This window comes from Drosophila pseudoobscura, chromosome 2 (genome assembly GCF_009870125.1).
Source record: "Drosophila pseudoobscura strain MV-25-SWS-2005 chromosome 2, UCI_Dpse_MV25, whole genome shotgun sequence".
NCBI classification, from domain to species: Eukaryota; Metazoa; Arthropoda; class Insecta; order Diptera; family Drosophilidae; genus Drosophila; species Drosophila pseudoobscura.
Window position 1 is genome coordinate 22,232,133 of NC_046679.1, and position 26,114 is coordinate 22,258,246.

Consider the following 26,114-nt stretch of genomic DNA (forward strand, 5'->3'; position numbering starts at 1 on the left):
TTCATGTTTGCACTCAAGTGTGTTTCAAATAAAGTCTTTGAGCTGGTTCAAAGAATAATTTCCTTCCCAAAAAAAAAGGTAAGCATTGGATGGTCTTTTTGCATACAAATCAAAAAGCTGTCAAAGGAGCAGCAAAAGCGGTGGGTCCTAGATCCCAGATCCTTCTTGTGTATGCACATGGCCAACTATTTTGGGGAGGGGCTGACATGTGCAGACAGGAGCAGCAAGGACGACTATCGAGGAGAGACAGGAATGCGGAATCCTGGTGGCATGCAAATGTGTGTTCGCTGTGTGCTCTCTGCCAGATAGACAGACGGAAATGAAATGTGTGACATTTGATGCCACCGAACTGTAGCTTTTGGGCGGATATTGATTTTGTTGTGTGTACATTTTTCACACACGATGGGTGGCAGGGAAATGGAAATGGGCAACATTTACCTTCGTGTTGGCACACAGAAAACTTCTCCTGAAGCAGGCTCCATGTGGCACGAATCGTGTGTCAAATCATTGCTCCAAATGTGTGATATTACATATTATTCTATGTAGTATGATATGTATAGCTGAGCAAAGGTGATATGCCATGTCTTACCTTTTATATACTCTCCCATCACTCAAACAATCCCTTAAAACTACCTTAAACAAAGCAATTTGCGCCTTAATCCCTCAACATTAATTCAAATTATGAAGGGAATAAACCAGAGCAGAGCGTTTAATCAAAATGCTTAAGTGAATCTGTGGAGATGACGAAGTGAATCCGCTGAAACGACAACGAAGACAAAGTAAGCACCAGCACGCGATGACACGGGTCTCGCTTCGACTCCTTCCTGGAAATGCGCTACATTTTAGGTCATTTGCATTTTAAGCACACCTCTCTTTCATCATCTCTTTCTTCTTAGCCCTCTCTCTGTCTGCCCCTCGCTTCGTCCCTGTGCGTAGTATTTCATACAAGCTAATTTTTTTACGATTATATGCGCTTAATAAACGCTAACGCCAGTGGAGTCGCAATGAGGGATATCACAGACAGCAGGACAGCGAAAAGCTACGGAGCCTCAGGAAGCCCTGGGAGCATCTCAGAGCCACCAAGCATTCCGGAAAGCACGAGCACGTGCTGTGCCCACTGCTTAGTCGGGGGCATTATCTAAGCCAGCGCAGCGGAAGCAATGGCAACGCCATCATCAGCAGCAGCAACAGCGCCGGAAGTTGGCTTCCCTACACACAGACACACAGACACATAGACACATGAAGAGGGCCATAGGGTGCCATACGGAGGGAGCTAAGGATAGTGGCAACTCCTACTGACTCCTGCTGACTTGGTTACTCGCTTTAGTGTGCACTTGTGTGCGTGAATACACTGGTTAACAAGGTTGCCAAGTGGAATGAGATACATATTTACATATTTACAATATAATAGAGTCCTTTGTATTCGGGAAAGATTGATTTTCCAACAGCCTATTGAAAGTTGGAAAATTTGTGTGTTGATTTAATGTCTCTTACAAAACAATTTATAAATCTAGTTGTGCTTTACAGTGTAATGGTTATAGGCCAGTGTTTGCTTAAGTAAACAGGTTTCGTGCCATACCAGAACCTTGGCAACTCCTCCCCACGGTCATCTATATAGTTCCCCATGGCATACCCTCACTGCTTTGCCCTACCACCCCACCATTGTAACGAGGCACTGAGGCTCCAGTCACAACACTTAAGCACTGTCAATGTGTTTGGATTTCGTTGATTTCAGCTTGCACATATAATAAGAGCCCCGCGAATATATATAGATATGGGGGCCGCCCCCTCCCTAACGCTAACAAAACGTTTTACTCCCTTTTTGCATACATTTGTCCTTGCCTCCGAGAGAGGGTGTCTTAGCCGCGCGTGTCGCTGTAAGTGCGCGTTTTGAGTGTTCAGCAAATACGCGAGTGCTTGGCATGGCTTACCGCAATGGAGGTGTACCCCATGTACATCCACATCGACATCCACTTCCCGGACAGACAGAGCAGAGCATGGCAGAGCCACCAGCTGCTTGATTCGAGTATACACTCGGATTCATTTCGCTTCTTGGCTGTTTTGTTTAGCTTTCGGTTTAGCTTGACTCAGTCTGAGTTTGAGTCTGAGAGGAAGAGAGCGATCCAGAGAACTTAACACTCTCGAATCGACACTGTCCGAATCCGAATCCGACTCCGTCTCAGCTTCGACTCAACTCCAAGTGCAATGGCAAATGGATTCGCATTTGGTTTACTTTTCCCTCTTCCCTTTCCCTTCCCCTTCCCGTTCCGATTTCCCCCTTTCCCGTGAAAACTTTTCCAATATTTCAAGAGATTCCGCTTTTTATTTATTCCCCCTGCAGCCCTGCAGCCCTACAGCTCCTACGGATAGCGAGGGCTACTGCAGCTTTATATAATTGAGTGGAAGGAAGCAGCTTTAACCGCACGAGTTAACCGTGAAGAGGCGGCTAAGTATGGGAGAGAGAGTGGGGCATTAGGATAGTCCATGGTGCGGTTTTCTATGGGGGGGTGGCATGGATTTGGGCCAGAATCCTTTCCTTTTTGCTTCCTTTGCTTGCTTCCTGGCAGCCCAAAAACTAGGCTATGGGTCTTATTTATTTTAAATATTCTCTATTGTTCCTGATGCCTGGGAGAAGGGAGATTGCACAGGCAGCTACTCAGCGTTGGGGCTGAGACTGGATAGGGAATGTGGGGCAAAATCTTGAGCCCCGGATTGTAATGAAATTACCGGATGAATGCGATTTGTATATTCAAGTAGTATTTCGGTTTTCCCTTAGCTGATTAAGTTTTTCCTTTGACTTAGTTAGAGGGCTGATTAGTTTGTTTCCTGTACATGGACTAGTATACTCCCTATCTTAATATAATATAATAAAGCCCAGTCATAAGTAAAGTCCAAAGAAAATAGCCCTAGTCTTCTCTGCTACCCCCAAGGGGGTATATAGTCATTCAATCTTGGGATTTAGTAGCGTTTATCAAATTAAAGAGTTATCAGATTAGGACTAAAGAATACCCCCATCAGGCGTTTGTCAGTCACGTGTTTAATTAGTTGAGTTATCTCTAGTAATCACACTCATTAATTTCCCATAAAATTAAACTAATAACACATATAATTATTGCCATAATAAACCTTCCATTAAACCATCAACAACTATTAACAATTATAATGTAATGTATACCATTTGTCACTAATTGTTTTGGTAATTTGTTTATTGAAATTACATATCTCTGCGAATTCGATTCACGAGTCACGCCCCTGTCATATATGTATGTATGTCACAGCCCCAGCCACTCCCCCCTAATAGTACGAGTGATAAAGATTATAGTACGTGTTGGCATAGCCATAAGGAAGGCACCACAGCACTTGCTTGCTGATCATAAAATTTGTTGAAGCCAAAGCAAACTACAGATGGACCACTGCTGGGACCCACAGACACGGAATTTTGTGAGACGAGCAGCAGATGGGAATGGGGATGGGGATGGGGATGTGGATGTGAAAATCCAAATAAAAACCCCAATTCTCGGCATGAACACGCACAAGTCGGGGTCTGGGAGTCAGGAGGCAGAAATCAGCCACGTTGATGAGCCGGATTCATTTCAGTTGCGTGCCAAAGTCAACGAAAGGTGCGAATCGAGGGCGTGTTCTGTCTGTGTATGCATCTATGTATGTGTGTGTGTGTGTGTGTGCGTGTGGGCGTGGCCGGGGCTACAAAGTGGAAGAAGGATACGCAGGGAGGGGAAATCTACAGCTGACATGAAGGACATCATTAGCACGGACTCTGGCAGCTGTCATTTGGCTCGGAAATTACGCATATCCTTTGAGAAATTGTAGCAGAGAGCGGCATAATGAAGTCAAAGCTGAAGAACACTGACAAACTACGGCAAACACTTGAGAATTGTCCGCCACCGGAAAGGACAAACTTTCCGCCAACTAGGACTAAGGTGTGAGTCCTCCTTTCGAATGCCTTCAGATTAGCCACGCTACGCCACGACCCATATCGGTTTGGCTCTCGAGCGGGCTTTGGGCTAATGTCATCAAATGACATGTCACTCCGTCTTAAGCCAAACCAGAAGGAAAGCCGATTGCCTGCACACACATCCTTTTTGGCATACCCCGATAAGGAGGGACGGAAGGACGGAAGGATGGAAGTGGGTCCTGGGCTGAAACAAGCTTATGCAAAATTAAATCATTAAAATGCAAGACAGATGAAATTTTCTTAAACTGTTTTGCGCACGAGTTGATGCCAAGTCACACATACCAATGCAAACAAACCCCACAAGCCCAACACCCACGCAAACACACACACACAAACATCCCCAAGCCCCACGCACACACACAGATACTCGTACATGTTCTCCCTCAAAAGCGTCTCTCCACCACATGCTTGTGCCTAAGTAGATATTTCAACGGATTTTCACAGCAGCTGAGATAAAAAACAACATACAGAAAAAATATACAACAAAAATTTTAAACGTTTTAGCAATGCAAGAGAGGAAGCGGAAGAGGATGTAGGGCTGGCACTGGTTAATGGTTAGGGGCATGTTTAGACGCGGTGGACATGAAAGTCAGCGTCAAGAGGCAGACAACCACAACCAGAGACAAGACGCAGATACAAGATACAAGAATACAACATTCAGATGTACGACAGTGTCAAACATTAAAATTAAAGCAACCCAAAGACGAGACATGCATTTTTTGCGACTTATACCCATAAGTGGGGATTGCGCAAGGGGATACTATCCGCAGAGCGGATTTTAGCAAGGAATATCATCCATTAAATAGGTGGAAGATACGAATTTAAATTGAGCTACATTATAAATCAATAAGGAAGAGTATGAGGAAAAGAGGGGTAAGAAGATCGAAATAATCCAGCAAAGAACATTCATGGCAACTGGCAATAGGTAACCAAAAATATACTTAAAATTGAGATACAACAAAATTGGACAGCTTTCAGATCAATTAATATTTAAGCCCACAAAAGCAGCTGCTAAAAATAATTTTCTTAAAGTAAACCAATTATAAATTAAATCTTTTAATTTATCTCTCTAGGAGTTCAGCATATATTTAATGTCCTGTATTTGATCATTCATCAATCTAAAATGGTGCCCTGTGAAATATTTAAATATCAATTTCACTTGTGACTAATTTAGGGCCGAGTACCGTTCCATTAATAAAGATATAACGTACAAAACTTCCCCTTGGCTGGCACTTTTCTGAACGTTTACTTTTTGGCAGCCGCAGCAGTATGCCAAACCGTCTTTTGTTGTCTTTGGCCGGGATCTGAAGATGTGCTTAACGTAGAGCCCACGCCCATGCCCACGCCCCCACCAAAAAGAAAAGAACAAGTGTACGTACGTGTTCCAGTGGAAAGCCAAGAAGCCAGGAGCTGTCACACAACCCCCCAACCAAAAGGCGCTTGAGAAATTAAATTCTAGTTACGCCTATGGAATTTAAAAATAGCAAACAATCGCCGGGGCGGGGCCTGGGATACTGGGATCCTTGGATGCGGTTGTTGAACGTGTTCAAATTGCCGAAACGCGTCGAAATTATGTTGATGTTGGATGTACGTGCCCCGAGGGCCGCCAACAAATTGAATATGTATTTAAGCAATTGCCAAAGTATACCATAAAAAGGGGAAAAGGGACAGAAAATCAGCTTAAAGATATATTTAGCATAGTATGGAGAGCATGTCATTCTTGAATCTATCTACTGGCATCTATGTATATCGTTAGGAACGAACTTCAACTTTTGGCATCTCATTGTTCCTCCATTGTCAATGTCTCCAATTTCTTTTCTCGCCTTTCTTTTCATTAATTTTTGATGTTATGTATATATTTAGGGGGCCCCGCCAAGGTACCCGTAAATTCCTTAACAATTCCTGTTCATCTTCTCTGTCACTTTTAATGAGTTTTTGTGCAAGAATTTTTTTCGTTGGTGCCTTTCTTTCTTGGCCCTCCTAAATTTGTTCGCAAAAAGTCGGCGAAATTGTCGCCGCTTCTGATAATCAGGCCAACCAGCCCCTACAAAAGGGTCTGGACCAGGGGATGGGGATTGTAGAGTGGGCGTGGCCATGACGCATTGTCAGCATGATTATAATTTCCATTAAGGCAATTTTGTATGCCAGCGCCAAGTCATATTGAACTAATTTGCATCTCAAGGCGAGAGAAACAGTAAAACCCCAAAAGTCAAGTTTTTTGGAGAGAAGAAGAGAGTTTCTCGGGTTTGGTTGGAATCCCCTCAAATCAGAACCAAACCAGAAACCACAAAACAAACAGAAGAAGGCTTCAGACCAAGAGGCTGAAATTTGCATATGACTAAGTCAGACCCGACTTTTGTAAGTGAGTATCTGCACGAGATGGCTGCCATATAAGTGCGCACAGTTGGTCCAGAAAAATACTACAAACTAGCAACAATAGCACTCTGGTTCCTTGCGGCGAGTGATTGTATGATTTTTGTATATTTTTGTGGTTTTTAAATTAACAAAAAATAGAGACAAAATCAGAGAAAGCTGAAAAATCAAATCGAGAGCAATCGAAATATAAAAATTCAAGGACTATTTGCTCCTGCACAATGCTATATATTGGGCTGTTGTACAATATAGAAGATAGTCTTCTGCAGTCTTCTTTGGACCTAACATTCTCTCTTAACCTTCATGTTTAAACCTATCAACCTTTTTCTCATATCTTAAAGCAAGCTCTTAGCCCAAATTGAAATCAAAGATGGTAAAACTTTTGTCAAACAAAGATGAGCAACTTTTGGTGGCATGTGAATTGAAAACAAATGCTACAACACCTCCAAAAAAGGAGGTTAAGAAAGACAACCCCTCAAAAAGAGGTTATACGAGGGGGGAGAGAGAAAGAGAGAAGACTACAAAAAGGAGGTTAAGAGTAGGAGATGGATGGTGAGCTAGACAAAAGGCAAGACAGTAGTAACCTCAGCCAGATGACACTCAAGACATCACATCACTCATACGCCATGTAAGCAGCACACTTCAGCTGGGACTGGGACACCGCTGGAGACTGGGACTTCAGTGGGGACGGGGACACTGGGACATCGGATGTGGTTTGGAAATTGTCCTGAAAGCGTGTATGTAAATGATTTAGCTGTCCAAAAACTTTTGTGGCGCCAACAACAACCGCACAAAGGAAAGGGAAAACTATGAAATATGCGTAGCATGTGCAGACAATTTGGTCATGACCTTTGACAAGGCATCAAGAAACGAAGCAGTTGCGAGGGGAACGGAAACCAAGGTGGGGACAAAAGTTAGTCAGGAAGCAAGTTTTCAATTGCCAAAAAAGGGACAAGGGACACGTGAAAAACGAGATGTTGATGAGGCCACCAAAGTGTGGCAAACAAAAAAAAAGAGCGAGTGATAAACGAGACACCAATAGAAAGTGGATTGTCACCAATCAGTTAGCAACGGGGAGGGGTAACGGCGACTGCCTCCACTTAACATGGCTAATCATTCTGAGCTGCTGGCCAAACTTTTCCATCATACAAAAGTACAGAAAACAGCAGAGGGTTTTGCCAGAGAGAAAGATAGAGAGGGGATAGTGATGACGCTGCTTTTATTGCTGTTAGTTGCTGTGGCAGCATTTTAATTAAAATTAATGCGCCATAAGCTTTAAATTAATTCTGCCTCTTCCTGTCACCCGCTAGCCGCTCGGCTGGTGAGAGGAGGCTCTATGCCCAAGCAACCATAAACGAAGCATTATTGCATGCGTGTGTTGTATCTGTGTGAAGCTATAACTACTAGACACACGCACCCACACACTGATGGAGGGAGGGGCCGAGAGAGCCTGTGTTAAGCCGGCTTTTGTTCGGCTCCTCCTTCTGCTTCTTCTGTTGTGCTCACACTCGCATCGCATAAATAAGAGCTCAGGGCACGGGCTGGATCCACTTCCGCTTCCGGTTGTCAGCCATGTCGCCCACCATGCCGCCGCACTCCCGCATCACCGCACCACGATTTGCCATGCAAATCGCCCAAGTAAACTCAACATTAAAATTGTCAAGGCGCCCATTCATTTTATTTTATTGCAGTTTATAAGCAGCAAAATATGTAGATGAGTATTAATTGTGAGGGTTCTCTCCCTAACCCTAACCCCATAGCTGATGGGGTTGCTATTTGGGGTTTATTTCGGGTGGATAGGGTGAGGGTTGCCGCAACATAGTTGCGAAATGAATTGGTTGGGATTTAAGGAAAGGATGGAAAATTAGGTAAATACTTTAGTGAATTTAATTGGGGTTTTAAGGGAAAGAAGGGAACAGCTACATACATATATACTCGTATTTACATAATGAATGTGGGTAGGGACTTAAAAAGATTCTTCCAATAAAATAATTGTATCTTATGGGATAACATTTATATACAACTACATACTGGAACTTGTAGGATTATTGCAACTTCTGCCCAATTAAAATACAGTGTTATATAGTTGCTTCCTCTATTTTTCTTTTAGTTCTCTTTTAGTTTTGTCTACCATTGTCCATATAAAAACATTTATTTGCAGTTTATGTCCTTTTAAATACTCTAAAGCTACATATTTCCATAGTTCCTCCTCAACTAGAATGTACGTTATTCAATTGCTGTAGTTTACATGAAACAATTTATGGAATTTGTGTGGGAGAATCCCTGTAGAAATATGCGCATGGCTGGTGTCCTGTAATTACAAATGTTCATAAACAGTTTTGGCCATAAATCTAATAAACTTGAAAGCATTCGCGAAACAGTAGTACTGATAATGGAAATGGGCACAAAAAGTGCCACAACAGGAGGCAGATATCTCTTTCTCTATTTATGAGAAAATTATGTCGAGTGCAGATGAAATATTTCCTCCAACAACAGGCGGACGTGCACCATGGCAGACTGAAATAAATTTAATTGAAAGTGCACATGGCAAATGGAAAATTGCATCAGCAAAGGAGCTGCAGGTCTAAGCAGGCCAATTGAGTGGCAGCCTCACCTGACAGGTAAATGATGCCAATGAGGATCCCAGGCGGGTTGCATAAGAAATTTACTAAATTAATCAATTTTAAAGTGGCAGGAGGTGCCGTTGCACACCAGGGCGCATGAGTGAGGCCTTCATATGTGGCCAAAAAGTTTGCCATCTCAGCTGCAACTAATTGGAAATTAAGTGTCAAAGTGTATCATAAGAGCGAGTTGGGAAGCTGCCAAAAAAAACCAAGGAGTACGAGTATTGGGGGTAAAAACTTGGCTGGCAAAACCAATTTAAGACCCGAAAATCTTCGCTTTGGCATCAAATTTATTGCAACTGCAGCTGAAGGCTTGACAGGTTGTGGCATGGCTTTGTCGGGGATCCTTCGCAGCTCGGGTTTATCTTGTTTATTTCATTTTGTTTGATGCAAGCACCTTACTGCTTTTATAAAAACAGTAGGAACGATTCAGAAACACCGAATCAAAGCATTTTCCTAGAGACATATTCAGTACGTTAGTTTGTAGTTTCACTCAGTACTCAACACATGGGTATTGAAAACCATTAGAATATATTTTCAAATACATTTCTCCCCTCGGAAGTAGAGTAAACGAACAGGAAACACTATAGAGCCATGGCGGAAATTGCAATAGTGTCCAGACGGAGCGATGAGAGTAGCCCTCTCTCCATGACATATTCAGAAGCTGATGATGCAACATATACGAGTATAACTATAACAGCTGAGGAGGTTCGGTCGCCCTCTCTTAATTCAGAGGACAATTTAAGCTCCTTGGACGAAACAAAAACCCTCGTTGCCGCGGAAAACCACACACATCAGTGCCACAAAGCAGATGGATTTTTTTACACTGGTAATAGTGGTAAACGCAAATTCTCACCAAATTCAATCGTTTTGGCCTGGAAGAAGCATACCCACGAGTTCATAAAGAAGGAGAAGAAACTTAAGAAGCGCAGGTATCGACGTCCACAGGGGACTCCCAAAGTGGACCTAATGGACCCGTCGGAATTGATAGTGGCCAGAAAGTATCGCCTAATCGAGCGTATCGGGAATGGCTCTTTTGGAGAGCTCTACCAAGCTGTAGATATCAAGAAGGGCAAGGAGGTGGCTGTGAAAGTGGAGTACATCACAGCCGCACATTCGATGCTGGAGCGCGAGGCGAAGGTATACAAACTTCTCGCTGGGACTGAAGGAATCCCCAAAATACGATATTATGGATCTGAGAGAGATGTCAATGTTCTGGTGCTGGATCTGTTGGGACCCTCCTTGGAGGATCTGCTGAACTTTTGTACGCGCACCTTCACCTTGAAGACCACCCTAATGCTGGCCTTACAGATGCTGACCCGCCTGGAGTGTGTCCACAAGAAGGGCTACATCCATCGCGACATCAAGCCAGATAACTTCCTGATGGGCTTGAACGGACGGCGCTGCCTGGTCTTCCTCATTGACTTTGGCCTGGCCAAGAAGTATTACGATCCCCACACCGGGAAGCACATCGAGTACTGCCAGAAGCGGGAGCTGGTGGGCACACCTCGTTACTCCTCCGTCCGGTCGCATTTTGCCGAGCAAGGGCGCCGCGACGACTTGGAGTCCTTGGGCTACATGCTCATCTATTTTCGGCATGGAAGGCTCCCCTGGCAGGGCGTTCGGGCCGACACCAGGGCCCAGAAGTTCGAGCAGATTGGCGAGATGAAGGCCTCCATCAAGCTGGATAGCCTGTGCAACCAAATGCCCGAAGAGTTCTTGCTGTTCCTCCGCTACTGTCGTTGCCTGCACTTCGGCGACATTCCCGACTACGTGTATCTACGCAGGATGCTTCAGAGTATTCTATTCCGCAAGGGGTTGCTCAACGACTTTCTCTTCGACTGGGTGGACCCAAAGCACCTGGCCATCCATCAACGTGACTGCGTTGATCAACGGGGGCGCCAGATCACAAAGAATAACGTCAACTGTTGCTCTTGCAGTTACCACAAGTACAAGCGTCGCTTGGATCACCAGAGGGACCGCAATAGGGAACCCCATCCGACGTGCCCTTTATAATATGATCTCATTTTCCGCTTTCCTGTTTTTATTCAGAATTAACTACCAAAAGAAAGTATATATACTCGTACATATATTTCGCAAAACCCAACCATCCACCCATTCTAGGGGTTTTCTTTTGTTCATCAAATCAATGGTTCGCATAATTGGCAATCGATGCCAGGACACACAAAGGAGTAACTTCTCCGGGGCGTCAAACAATGGGCAAAGCCTTGACTGGGAATGTGTGTGGAGAGTATGTGGATACTCTGGAAACTAAAAGGATATGATTTTTGTATTGAAAGAAAACGAGAACAGTTTCGTCTTAGGGGGTTGGGGTCGGTGCGGCCATTATCTGAAACGGGATTGCTAGTACATTGGATAGTAATGCTGATCACATCCTATCCAGCTATGAAGGAATTTTCCTACTCCAACAAAATGAGATTCGAGAACATACGTCGTCTTAAGACACGACTATAAGAAAGTTTCCTAGTAAACTATGCTCACACCCACACACAAATACTCGGACAGGCAGCTCTTATGAGCAAGAAAGGATGTTAATAAAAGGGTTAATTATAAGGCAAGCCAGGACACGTTACGAGCGCCTCACATGAGTCGAGGATAAGAGAGATTCCCCCTGAGTTGCTTGAAAGGAAATAAGGTCAGCCCCAGCCCCAGAGTCACAGGCAAAGTAGTTTGCTTAGTCGCGCTGCAATAATGTGGACACACATACACACACACACACACACATGTCTGTACACCCACACAGCCGTAGAGTTAACTATTTGTTGGCCCAAAGGCGATTCTTGCCCAAAGGCACTGCTTCGGTTCTGGCTTTGCGATGATGATGATGATGATGATGATGATGATGATGATGCTGATGCTGGGGGAGGAGCCGTAGCTGCGGGAGTATGGGGTGTGAGTGTGCATAAATCTATAAATAACTCGGTTTCCCTTAGTTGGGCAGACCTAGACGCTGACACACCCATTCGACAGCCTATGTCCCTCTGACTAAGCAGCGACTTGGGAGTCACACACGCGCAAACACACACACACACACACACATGGTTCCGTTTGGGGCTATTCTCTGGGCAACTTTCCCCAAGAACTTGAATGCATGCCTAATGGTACGCCCATCCTCAAGCGCGCACACACACACACAAACATACTCCATCTCTCACACACTCTCATACATAGGCTCTCTTATATACATACATAGGCGTCCATACACGCACACGATGCGCTGAAGCGTTAAAATATTTGCAGGCTTTTCGTTGTATTCATACTCTTTGAAGATGAGGGTACTATTGATTCACCAGAAAGGCAGAGAAGGACTTATTCTTCTTAATACAAAATATATATATTTTTTATCAAGCTGAGTAGCCAAAGCCGTTTCTGTCGGATTGTTCGATACCGATGACCAAGGGCGCACTTTAAATTATTGGAGAATCATCGTCATTTGTCTTCATAAACTGACTGTCATAAAACCTACACATCCACGATGTATTTTTAAGAGTATCTAAAGCTTCGACGAATAAATCGAAGTGCTTTTTCCTCTGTTCTCTTTTTGGTTTCCCGCATTTCAAATTAAGTTTTGGTTTTTTTTTCGCCTCTGGCGCAAAATTGCTACAAATCTGTTTTTTATTTATAAGTTGCCACTGACCGAATGAGCGGACACATTATGGATAGCCCTGGCCCTCGGGAATGGGAATGGAAATGGGGTCCCCCCTGATGGCTCCTCGATGAACTTCGGTGACATTCAAATTGGGCAGTTACCGAAAATTGTGCAATTTGAGGGTCGACGACGAGCGGCGATGCTATGTGAGTGTGGGTTTCGACTGAGTGGCCAAAGAATGTCTCTGTTAATGGCTCCAATGGGATTATTACATATTAATCGAGGGTCGAATTTTAAGCAGTCTCAGAAGATTTTCTGCTTTAGTTTAGACTTTTTTTTCGGATTGAATTTGGTTCAAGAGAAGACACTACAAGAGTTTTTAGATTTAGTTTTAGATTGATGCCTAACATTACAGAAAGTGGAGTGGAAAGGTCGGACCCCTTGAGCAGGAGCCTATCAATCCTTTCTGGGAGTCCCATCACTATATCGGGGCTCTCAGGCAAGTGTGAGACTTAATAAGGGAACAATCGCGTTGCCAAGCATTCCGCCAGCCTCCGGTTCTGGATAGAGCTGTAGCTACTATCAATTCCTACTATGATTGTTTCACAGCTTTTGGTGCCAGGCACTGAGAGGTTTTCTAGACCCAGGTCGGCGAGGGCAATGTAACCGTCGGCATCCTGGTCGAATTCGTTGAATACCTTGAAAGCCACATCGGTCTCGGAGCGCTTGAACCAGGCAACAATCTTGTGGTATACCTCTTCCATGCCTATTTCCCCCTCCTTGTCGCTGATGTCCAAGCTGTGCTGCGTGAAGTTTGGTTTGGGTTCCATTATCATGAGCATTGAGTTGTGAGACGAGTCCTTGCCACCCACTACCCTACATTCTCTTTGATAATTTTAAAACAAAGTTGAACGAATGTTCGAGAGATCGTAAAACACCGTCTCCCAAAGGAAGTTGTAGCAGTTCTAGTCACACAAGAGACCTCTCGACCATAAGAACAGCAGAGCCGTGAGCCAGCTACCACGCCGCAGCCATCACTGTCGAAGAACTGGCCAACACCTGAGCCACTCAAGGCAAGTCACCCGGTTCAAAGCTCCATCATTTGTAGGATAAGTCTTTAAAATTTCTACCAATCGATCCACCAGAGGTGTATGATCGCGGGGAACAGAACACCAGATGGATACAGCCAGCTACGGGTGCGGATGCAGAACACTGCGATTCAGAAGAAGAGCCTGATGCAGATACCGAGGAAAACTCTGATCGGGAAGCAGAGGCGAAGGAAGTGAACTCCGATAGTGTTCATGAAGGGAAAAACCAATCGGGAACCAGAACCGTGAGCCAGTTTGGCTGGTTCTGCGGATCTGCCTAGCATTTGAATGTAATTTTAGCTCGAAAATAGTTTTTCTATGAAATTTGAATGTTTTATTGTGTTTAAGTGTTTAAATAAACAGGATTCTGTGGAGTTTGGTTGTATAATTGTATTGCCACGGCCACCCCCATTGATGCTTCATTAAATAAATTTACACATAATTTAAGATGTTGTCGCCCATTAAATTGTCCAAATAGAACGTTGGCCATCAATTTTAATTTAATCAACAACTAAAACATGGCACTGGAGCATGAGAGCATGGAAAATGTTTATGCCTCGTGGCCAAATACAGATTGGACCGTAACCCAATTAAAACCCAAATACATGAAATGAAAATGTATATTGTGTGGCCAGCATATAAGATTATTCGAAAATTATGCAAGCCAAAAATGTTTTATCGTTGTCCTTTTATTGCTGGCAATTAATTACACACTTCAATCGGCTGTTAATTATGGAAAGGACAGAACCGGCATTAAGGGAAATGACTCTTGTGTTGTTGCCGAAAAATGGGTGCCTCAATAGCTACAGACCAAATATAATTGGCTGTTCTTCTTTCTATTTGTTAGCGGAAAATAATAAATTCTAAGGGATTAAAGTTGAATAAACATATCACATATCTAATAACAAACGAGGGGGAACGTTGTGAGTTGCTGCGGACACCGCAACTCTACATTTATACCCGATACTTAGTCAGTATGGCTCTTCTCCGGCAGACGCCGCTAATATTAAACGGCACGACAAAGAGTTCGTGCGAGACAGACAGAAAATCAGTATGAACATGTCGTCGGGCGCAGCGTAGCCACTGCAAATTGATTTGTTCCTTTTGGCTATAAAAATGATCTGATCTGATCCAGATTCAGCAATCTGATAGCAATCTGGTCATTCTCTATGATTGCGCGTTTTTAGTTTTCTGGAATCTTCAATATTGTGGATGCCACATATTTTCGTCCTTTGTGGAGGTCCCTCCGCCTCCTGTGGGGCGAAATTTTGAAATGTATGTGTAATAGTGACATATTACAGAAGTCCGGATACAAAATGTCGTTGCTCTAGCTCTTATAATCTTTGAGCCCTAGGCGCTTATAGGGACGGACAGACAGACGGGGTTCAATCGACTCGGCTATTGATGCTGATCAAGAATATATATACTTTATCCCTCTGGACGTTACACACCTCCATTTTCACCACAAATCTAATATATGTATGTACGCCTACACTCATTTTAAGTATCCTGATTTTTATTGAATAATTATTATTTTTTATTTTTATTGAATAATTGTTATTATAATTATTATTCTTGATTTTTATTGAATAATTGCTATTTTTGATTTTTATTGAATAATTGTTATTCTTGATTTTTTTGAATAATTGTTATTATAACTATTATTCTTGATTTTTATTGAATAATTGTTTTTATAATTGTTATTCTTGATTTTTATTGAATAATTGTTATTATAACTATTATTCTTGATTTTTATTGAATAATTGTTCTTATAATTGTTATTCTTGATTTTTATTGAATAATTGTTATTATAATTGTTATTCTTGATTTTTATTGAATAATTTGTTATTCTTGATTTTTATTGAATAATCGTTATTATAATTGTTATTCTTGATTTTTATTGAATAATCGTTATTATAATTGTTATTCTTGATTTTTATTGAATAATCGTTATTATAATTGTTATTATAATTGTTATTCTTGATTTTTACTGAATAATCGTTATTATAATTGTTATTCTTGATTTTTATTGAATAATTTGTTATTCTTGATTTTTATTGAATAATCGTTATTATAATTGTTATTCTTGATTTTTATTGAATAATCGTTATTATAATTGTTATTCTTGATTTTTATTGAATAATCGTTATTATAATTGTTATTATAATTGTTATTCTTGATTTTTACTGAATAATCGTTATTATAATTGTTATTCTTGATTTTTATTGAATAATCGTTATTATAATTGTTATTATAATTGTTATTCTTGATTTTTATTGAATAATCGTTATTATAATTGTTATTCTTGATTTTTATTGAATAATCGTTATTATAATTGTTATTCTTGATTTTTATTGAATAATCGTTATTATAATTGTTATTCTTGATTTTTATTGAATAATCGTTATTATAATTGTTATTATAATTGTTATTCTTGATTTTTATTGAGTAATCGTTATTATAATTGTTATTCTTGATTTTTATTGAATAATCGTTATTATAATTGTTATTCTTGATTTTTATTGAATAATCGTTATTATAATTGTTATTATAAGTGTTATTCTTGATTTTTATTGAATAATCGTTATTATAATTGTTATTCTTGATTTTTATTGAATAATCGTTATTATAATTGTTATTATAATTGTTATTCTTGATTTTTATTGAATAATCGTTATTATAATTGTTATTATAATTGTTATTCTTGATTTTTATTGAATAATCGTTATTATAATTGTTATTCTTGATTTTTATTGAATAATTGTTATTATAACTGTTATTCTTGATTTTTATTGAATAATTGTTATTTTTGATTTTTTTGAATAATTGTTATTATAATTGTGCGTGCGAGAGAGACAGAAAATCAGTCTGAGCGTGACGTCGGTCGATGCGTAGCCACTGCAAATTGATTTGTTTCCTTTGGCTATAAAAATGATCCGATCTGATCCAGATTCAGCAACCTGATAGATGTGGTCATTATTTATGATTCTGCGTTTTTAGTTTTCTCGAATGTGCAATATTGTGGATGCAACAGATTTTCGTCCTTTGTGGGGGCGGAAGGGGGTGGGGAGAAATTTTGAGATATACGTTTTATAGTGAGATCTAACAGGAGTACGGACACTAAATTTGGTTACTCTAGCCTTAATACTCTTTGACATTTGTGAATATCCCCAGATTTGCATCCTTTGCGGGGGCGGAAGGGGGTGTGGCGAAATTTTGAAACAAACTCGTCTCGGTCTGATATATTAGGAGTGTGGATACCAAATTTGGTTGCTCTAGCTTTTATAGTCTCTGAGATCTAGGCGCTAATGTTTTACTCTAAGCAAAGCCGCCTATGCTACGTGTGTGTTAGAGAGAGACAGGGCGAGAAAAAATGAAATTGTTTTCTTGATGCTGGCTATAATAATAATACGATCCAATTCAGATTCTGCAGTCTAAAAGATATGGTCATTCTCTACGATTCTGCGTTTTTGGTTTTATCGTATCTTTAAAAATGTGGATGCCACAGATTTTCGTCCTTTGTGGGGGCGGAAGTGGGCGGGGCGAAGTTTTGAAATATTTTTGTAGCAGTGACATATCACAGAAGTCTGGATCCAAAACATCGTTGCTCTAGCTCTTATAGTCTTTGAGCATTAGGTGCTGAAGGGGACGGACAGACGGACAGACGGACGGACGGACAGACAGACAGGGCTCAATCGACTCGGCTATTGATGCTGATCAAGAATATATATGCTTTATGGGGCCGGAAACTATTCCTTCTGGACGTTACACACATCCACTTTTACCACAAATCTAATATACCCCAATACTCATTTTGAGTATCGGGTATAAAAATATGTTTTATGTCCAATAAATTAAAATGCAATATTGTAAAAACTCTTTGTTAAATTAACCTCTTTTCTTCATATGAGTTTTACATAATCATACGAATATTTGTACAAAATAAGCAATTGCCCTCCCTGCCAGAAGTTTGTCTTCTCTGTCGTACATTAAATAATTGAAAATGTGTTAAAAAATGCACAGTGAATTATTCAGAAAGGAGACCCTGTAGGGGAGCGCACTTGTTTATGGGTACATAATGGCGGGGACTGGGAGATAAACCCGTGCTGGGACCCGGGTTGGGCTCTACCGTATAAATGAAGTCATAAATTTGCCTTCACTCACAGGCGGCCACACAAATACACAAATCACTAAGCAACACACACACACACACCAGTGCACTTAACACTCACACAGCAGCACTCTCAGCACTCACAGACACAGCAGCACGGCATCGTTCAGTTGGCGAATTCCATTGCATAACTTTGAGCGACTTTGTGGTCATGGTTCTTGGTTGTTGCTGTTTCTGCTGTTTGTTGTAACGAATGGTCAGCAGCTGTTGCTGTTGCAAATCAGTCAACATGGCAAATGATTACAATGGCCAGGACTCGCAGGGACTGAAGGAGAGAGATAGTAGCCCCCGCGATGTCGATAAGCTGACTCTGCCTTTAGGGCCGCGGCACATGTGGCGTATGATTAATGCGTCTGCACTGGGCTTAATGTCCTTAAATGCGCATAAATGATTGCAATTGCCCTTTTGGCTTTGTGCCGAGGCTGTCCTTGTTGTGTCACACACATCTCAATTCCATCTCAACTGCATCCGCGGTCTACAGTCTGCTGTTAATGCAGCTGAAATCGCATCACGGTGGATCCAGTTGAGGCCATGTCTCTGGTGGGTCGGTTGGTCGGTCGGTTGGTTGGTCGGTTGGTTGGTCGGTCGGTCCATTCATTTGATTAAGTACCTCCCAGAGGCTGCCCTCCGACAAATGCATTACCCTGGTTACTGCTTTGGGGAAGGGAAAGCAGCTTTCTCTTGCACAAAGAAAATCGAGATTTGTGTGTGCGAGTGAATCAGAAATAATGTTGATTGCAGATGATGATGATACAATGGGCTATACATCTTTTTAATGTTAAGCACAGATATTTGGATATTTTCATTAATTGAAGTAGGGGAACGGCACTTCGTTTTGGAGGTCTCTTACAGGTCTGTTCGGGGTTTGATCGGGGGGTTGTTGCCTTAGACATTCTGTTTAAGCCCTTTCGCCCTACTACTTCGACTACAATTTAAATATAACCCGCACAATTTACTTTGCCACTTAATCAAGACCACAATTACGAGAACAATTTCTTGGCCACATTTCCCTCCTTGACTGAACTCAATTTGTTGGGCACACAACGATTTTGGCCCGGTTGTGGCTGTGTGCTTAACTTATTAGCTAATTAGTCAAATATTTGCGGGTTAATCACATCAGTTAATATTCACGAGTTCTACAAGTAAATCATCATAAGTCCGCCTCCGATATCAAGTGGCTTGGCTTGAATACACAAACGGCATTCCCTTTGATCCGTTCGAGCGTCTTTGATTGATGCGCTAATTGAACATTTAGTCGCAAAGGCAGGGGTAAATATTGATTTTATTGACACATCTATCAGGCCACAAGCCACTCGAAAAGGCACCAACAAATACAATTACAATTACAACAAAGCTGCAACAACATTCACAAAAGTTTTGTGTAAAGTTCTTCCTTGTTGTTGTTGAGCTTGTTTCATTTTATTTATTTATTTATTTTCCCTCCAGTAGCCCAGTAGCCGCAGCCACAGCAGTTTTTCTCTTTGACAGCGGAAAAGAGATAGAATGTCGCGTGCTGGCGTTGGGTGAGGGGTGGAAGGGCTTAGCCCTCTCAAATTGCCTCAATATGTGTTTGTATATGTCTGGCTATATGTGTGTGTGTGTGTGTGTGTGTTAGCCACAACGCTTGGCCATTAAACCAATTTTCAGGCAAACAAAAACTGCGGCAAAGGAAGCGAAAAGAACGAGCTGGCAACATTCGAAAGAAAGCAAAGAGCGAGAAGTTTTGTTATGGCAAAGAGAAAAGAGGTACCAAGTAGGTGATGGACTTTGTGGTACCTTTGTAACGTCCTAGAGTCCTAAGCTATTCGTTGATTAATTGATTTTTTTTATTTGTAATTTATCCTCATAAATCTTTCCATCCTATTGTCTTGATGAAAGCTGAGTCTTAAGTGCATTCCAGAAGTCAGTCCAACGGTCAAAAAAACAAGTGAAAGGTAAGGAAATTGTTTACATTAAAGGTTCATTTGGACTTTCGTTCGTGGCCCTTTATCTTTAATCAGGGATAAACCTTCCAGAGCAACCCCATGTCCTGGCAATACCCTATTTTCTGACAAACACATTCGCCAAAGGCCATTCTAACATTGAACAAAAATGGTTCCTGCCCCTGCTTCTTTCTTGTGAGGGAGAACTGCTGCCTTTTCTTTTTCTGTGCCAGCGGATGACCCTTTTTAATTGCCCAAAACATTTAAGCAGTTTCACTCCTTTTTGCCTATGAGAAGGCAGAAAAAAAGGAGACGCATGGCTGAAATTAGTTTAGATCTTTTGGGGGAAGAGTAATGGAAGGGCAGGTGTCCGCTTTTAGGACGAGGGATGGTTGACATTCTATCCCCTTAAGCTGCTTGGGGGCCTGTGTCCGGTTAATTGCCTTTGATTGTCGGACCCTGGCGATATCGTTGGCAATTAATTCTCCTTCGATATTCATTTCGGATATCCTGTTTCCCTTTTTATGGCGTTTCTTAATTGGGAATTTCAAAAGTTTAGCTAGAGAAGGCAGGCTGCTCGGGACAGCTGCTTCAGGTTCCAAAAATAGTTGCATTATTAATGGGAATGTCTGAGAATGTGGCAGAAGGCAGAGGGCGGACTCGGAGCGGACTCGGAGCGGACTCGGAGCGGACCTCCTTTTGGCCAGGTTAATGACTGAACTGGCTTAAATGTTGTGCCCCCAAGCTGCCGTGGATTGCATTGGCGCGTTGAATACGTCTTTAATTGTGGGCCAGCGAAAGCGGAACGCAAGCACTGTCTTGGCCAGGTGTTTCCAGCGGACATAATCCCATCACCCCATAATCTGCTTAACGTGCTTCCGCTTTGGTTCAATTGAATTGGCTTAAAATGTTATACAATCGAAAGCCTCTAAGAGGCTTTTGATTTGGTAATATCCTAATATCCTTTCGACTCGTTACTCCATTCAGGAGGATGGATTTGCATAGGAAGCATGGCCATTGATATTGATAGCCAGTCTTTTCATTTCATTTAATGCATTTTCTTTGTGGTTATGCAGTGGAGTCCATTAACAAATATACTCTCTAACGCTAAGCCCACATGCAGCAGAATGATGATGACGTTGCCTTCCTGCCACAAAAATTGCTCGCCTCTTTCCGAATTAATAACTTTGAAAGCTTCACCTGACCTGGTCTTTTGGCAAACAAACTTGCGACAGTATAATTTCAAATGCAAATACAAACAGAGGGACAGGGAGAGCGGCTGGTAAAGGATACGGCTGAATACGACAGGATATATATGTATGTATGTATGTACGTACTGCCGACAGTCGAGTCAGCCATTTTGCATGTCTATTTCAATTTTCAAACTGCTGCTGCACAAAAGGCGACACAAAGAGCCCTGACAAAAACTGTAATTTACGAGACAACTACAATTACAGAAACAAACACGCACCAGACGGGTATCGGAGACGGAGAGGAGAGGGGGGGTCTGGAGACTGGAGACTGCGGGGGACGGACGCATTTAATGGGGTCTCAAAGGATGTCGGAGCGGGCGAGAATCATTGGATGGCAAAGGGGCATAAGGATGGGGCTAAAGATGACTTCATTGAGAAATTCATTTAATGCCAGGCACGGTGCCAGGGCTTAGGACGGACACGCACACACAAAAAGCACGTACGCACGCTCGCCACTGCACAACCGGAAAGTCCATTATGAATGTGTATTACGAATAGAAAATACCCTATTCAATATATCTTACGAAGGTGGTGAAAACTATATGGGAAGTGGTTGAAAAATTCACGGAAATGTTGTCACAAGGAGAGGGAATGATACGGCAACGCAATCTGCATTACATTGCAGATTTATTGATTGTATCTGATTGCTGTACATCTGTATAAAATATGAGCAGAACATTTTGAGCGCTCTGCACCCTTATGTATTGATTTGCAGACGCTACAAGACTGCAAGAAGTCTTTAAGCCAAAGCTTCTTTTTGGTCCAGATATTTAGTGGTATTACTGAAGTGCAGCTTATGGATAGCATACGATTACTCCGGGTCCTTCCATTAACAAATAAACCCCACAAATACAGGGGTTCCAAAACAAGGCAACCCCATGTAATGCCCTGTATTCCGAGGTAGCTCCATAGCAGATCGAGTGTGGACTTCCTGACTCATATCTTTCTCTTTTGGTCGGCCAAATGGAAAGTTTTCTCCTGGCCCCCCCTCCCAAAATGTTGTTGCACTTGCAAACGTGTGTTCATGTTGTGTCGCTGTCTGTGTCGTTGTCTGAGCCTTGTGTTTGAATTGTTTATCAAAAAGGCACACAAACTCCTGAGCGTGTTTTTATTATTTTCCATTATTTCCAATGCGATTTAATCCAAGAGTGTGTCTGGTGGAAAGTTTTCTTTTTTTCAGCAAGGGCATAAAATGAAACATGCGTTCGGCAAGCAAGAAGTTTCTAGTTCTGTTGGAAAGTTGTTTCTTTCTGGGAAACTTTTGCGATGTCCTGCAGCGACGACAGGCGTCGCCCAATAGAACTTTCCGAAGAAGAAGAAACGTGGAAATGCAGTCGGAAAATGGGGGCAAGGAGTAGCCCCAAGCAATTATACATTTAGTGCCGTAATAAGGTTAAAGCGGAATGAAAGTTTAATTTAATTGGATTCACAATATTACAAATACCATTTCCTCAGAGTCCTCACCTCCTTCCTTGCAGAGTACTTTCGCATTCATCTCGTGTTCAACACGTACTCGCCATTCCCTGTTCTTTCCATTCAAATGGAAATTCATGGCACTCGCATATGATTCACCAGTCATTTGAGCTAATGAGTCCTGGACAAGAGTGACATTCTCTGGTTTGGCCACATGACTGGAATATTCGTATGATTACCCTTACCATCTTTCACATCACTCAATTGCTTGAACATGTCTCTGAACTGGGAGGAATTCATCTCGATGAAGACAAAGATAATTTCCTCTTACAGCTCGAGTAGATATTCCCCCAAACAGAAAGCAATTATGAGTTCCACAAGCACTTTCAGCTGGAATTGAAGGCTAAACAGATTTCCAAAATGTAGCCAAAATCCTTCTGTCAATTCCACTTTGGATTTGTGCAAAGTTTTTCTGCTTGGAATTGAAATTCCTGCTGCAATCATTAGAATTTCTCATGATTTCTCCAATGGAATTCGCTTCGAGGCATTTTTGCATCTGCCAGACCAACTTTCAATTAAATTCGTTTCCACTGTAGCCCAAACTTCGGTCGTAATTTCCTATGTACGAGTACTGGCGCCCACCCAAACACACACCTTCGTGTAGTAAGCTGTCCAAGATTAATGACTCTTCCACACAGCTGCTGAAGGGAGATTGCCCCTGCCCCCGCCTCCTCCGCCGACTCTGCCACTCCTTGTGTATTTCAATAATTAATGCATAAATAATGATTTACACAAACTTTGGTCAACCGCTGAGTGGACCATGACCAAAAAAAAAACAACAAAATAAAAAGAACATGGAAAAAGAACCATATATAACCAGTAAGAACAGCAGGGAGAGGGACTAGTACATGGACTTTCAACAGTAACAAGAACTAACCTGATTTTTGTTTTGTGTTGCAATGTTGCTGCTGCTGCTTCCGTTTCCGCTTTTCCACTCTCACTCTCTCTCTTCTCGCCCACAACAACAATACTGCGGAACAGTTAATCCATCATCATTATGATTTTTGTATTTCGTTTTCCTTCTCTTAACTTTGTTCAGTTTCAGAAGTATGTTGCTGTTGGCTTTGTTTCAGTGATGCTGCTGATGTTGCTTTCCTCTCATGTTGGCCTTTACATAATATCTTTTGAAATTCGTTCTATATTATATTCTTTTTTACATATGTTTGTGGTGGTGGCACGGCACTTTTTTAAAGGCATTTACAGTCCTCGCATTTTCTATTGTTTTTTAATCCCTTTCTGCTGTTTTGTGGGTGGGAAAACTCTAGTAATTAGCTGCGGAGACAATGACAGCTAGCAACAATCGTTAGATGGAGCAACTACAACAAGTGGCCACTCCTCCTTTGTTTTTATGGGCTAATGCAAATTTAATTGCGGTTTATTTTGCACAGCTGCTGACGCCCCAACAATAATAGAAAGCATATTAGAAGGGGCGAAGCTGTGGATACCCTTACAGAGGAATTCCCTGTTTCATTTTGAGTTAAGCGAAAAGAAGAAATGTTTCAATTCAATACTCAGAGCTCCCCTCTTAATGCTGTTCTATAATATATATGGCCAAAATCGGATCAAAACGATTATACTCTCTGTCAGAGTACAGGCAATATTCTGCCCTGTACACTTTTGATAGCCAGTGTGCCGTTGCCAATGAAGTTTGTGGCCACATTTTCGAGACCTTATCATGCTTCTTCCTGTGCTGGCTATTGCCCTAATTTGCCACGCCCCAGCACGCACACAGGCGCCAAACGCCCACATGCTGTGTGTGCGAAGGGCTCTGCTCATTTGCCTTTCGCTGTGCGCTCCCCCCCCCACACTTTTGCCCACTTTTCCGGCAAACTTTCAGCTCATTTCTGATATGGCTGTGGGTTTTAATGAGCTTCCCTTCTGATTGTGGGGGAAAAAATGGGTAAAATCGTGCACTTTCCCAACTGCAAATGGAAGTGGCTGACCAGCTTGCCACCTGGGGCCAGCAAGTTGGTCAAAGTAGCAATGAATGACAGAAGGGAACCACATCAACGAATGACGATAGAAGCTGCAGCTGATTTGAAGAGTACGCTACGTATGTTAGTGCTTTTGTAAATTCCTTAATCTGAGGGCATGTGACCGCATTGGCGGTGGGGCTGTAATTTGGGACCGGCTATTGTGTGGATTGGGGGCTGTTTAACTGCCAGCTAATTGATAACGATTTATATCGCTTTTTGAAGCTTTTATATTTTCCAAATATTAATTTGAAGAAATAAAACCTGTGTAACCCCTATAAGTATTCATTGCATGACAATTATTAGCAATCAAAAGCAAAGACACGCTACTATTCTGCCCCTAGGTCTTTTAGGAATAGGGTGAAACACAGTTGAAGATAATTGGACGGCTTTGAAAATTCTAGGTATCACAGAAATACCATTTATGATGTATGAATGAATTCCATGTAAACCCCACTTTCAACGCATCACTTGGCCATTGTTGAACAACCCCTCAGCACACAATAGCAGTCATTGTCGGAGGGCCAGGGCCTGTCTATGGATTCACTCGTTTTTTCCCAAATGCAACAGTGCGTATGCGTTATCCAAACTTTGAAGAACAATTGTTGCCTTGGTAATTGCAGGTTCAGGGTTCAGGGTTCAGGCCAAATGCTGTCGTTGCTTGTTGCTGGATGTCGGATGTCGGATGCCGATGGCAGCTGATGATGGGGCTGGCTGGGTGGTCTGGGTAGCAGCTGTTATCACATCCTAATGGTAATGCGATATTCATTGAAGCTGTATTGGCGGCACGACCATGGCACAGCATCCTTTCGTTTCTCAGAATCCAAACAGAAATCATAGCATACTTATTTGCGCCGAAAGGCGGCATAGCGGATGCTAACGAGGCCTCCGGCTGTACGCTGCTGTTGTTGTTGATGTTACTGCTGCTGCTACTGAGCCGTTGCTGCTCCTGCTGCCGATGATGATGATAGCTTATGTAACTAACGCTGCATAAATCCGTGCAAACGCACACACACACACACACACACAGAAGCAGAGAGGATGGCGGAGCAGAGGCCAAAGTACATATTTTTTCTTTCTTTTGCTTAACTATTCAAATGACATTTTAGTTGCTTGCCTTTTTTTAGCCACTCCTGAATGGGTGTGTGTATGTCTGCACCACTGATAATTCTTTTGGCGCACTCATGCCTCAGGCCTCGTGCCCCATGCCAAATGGTGCTGCGTGCTTTTAACACTAACAAGCAGCAGCAACAACTACAGCAGCAGCAGCAGCACCGATGCCAAAGGAATGGACAGACACACCCGAACAAAGGTAAGTTGGAGAGCAGACTCTTCTTGGACAACACATAGATACACCAACACTTACACAAGCACTTCTATTTCACAGCCAAGCACACGCACACGTACACGTTCTCTTAGATTTGGCCCGGTTCGAATGGCTCTGGCTTTGGCTCTGGCTCTGGCTTTTGGCAGCGATTGCGATTCCGTGGACGTTGCTGTCGAGTGATGCTCTTGCTAATGTTCATCTCACGTCGATGGACCATTTTTGACTGGCTTCAAATCGAAGTCTGCCTGCTGCCAGCCTGCTGACTGCCTGTCGTCCTCGCCTCGTTGTTGGCCAACAGCAAACAGAAGGCAGAGAGCGGGTTCAGAG

At 42.2% G+C, this 26,114-nt stretch overlaps 2 protein-coding genes across 2 annotated transcripts in view; one reads left to right on the forward strand and one right to left on the reverse strand.

Moving 5' to 3' along the window:
* Positions 1–26,056, reverse strand: part of LOC4802444 (ras-like protein family member 10B) — a 43,557-nt gene extending 17,501 nt beyond the window's left edge. Inside the window, exons 1-2 of the mRNA XM_033385862.1 lie at positions 25,827–26,056; positions 23,365–23,726 (exon numbers count right to left, since the gene is read on the reverse strand). The gene's annotated coding sequence lies outside the window, so the exon portion shown is untranslated. The remainder of the gene's footprint in view (positions 1–23,364; positions 23,727–25,826) is intronic.
* LOC6897604 (casein kinase I) lies at positions 9,441–11,077 on the forward strand. The gene has a single exon (XM_002137713.4). The coding sequence runs from the start codon at positions 9,565–9,567 to the stop codon at positions 10,984–10,986; it is 1,422 nt and encodes a 473-aa protein (XP_002137749.3). The 5' UTR covers positions 9,441–9,564; the 3' UTR covers positions 10,987–11,077.
* Positions 26,057–26,114: the final 58 nt, after the last annotated feature.

What these genes read in the sequence shown, in the direction of transcription:
- LOC6897604 (XM_002137713.4), top strand. Translation starts at nt 9,565, where the DNA reads ATGGCGGAAATTGCAATAGTGTCCAGACGGAGCGATGAGAGTAGCCCT.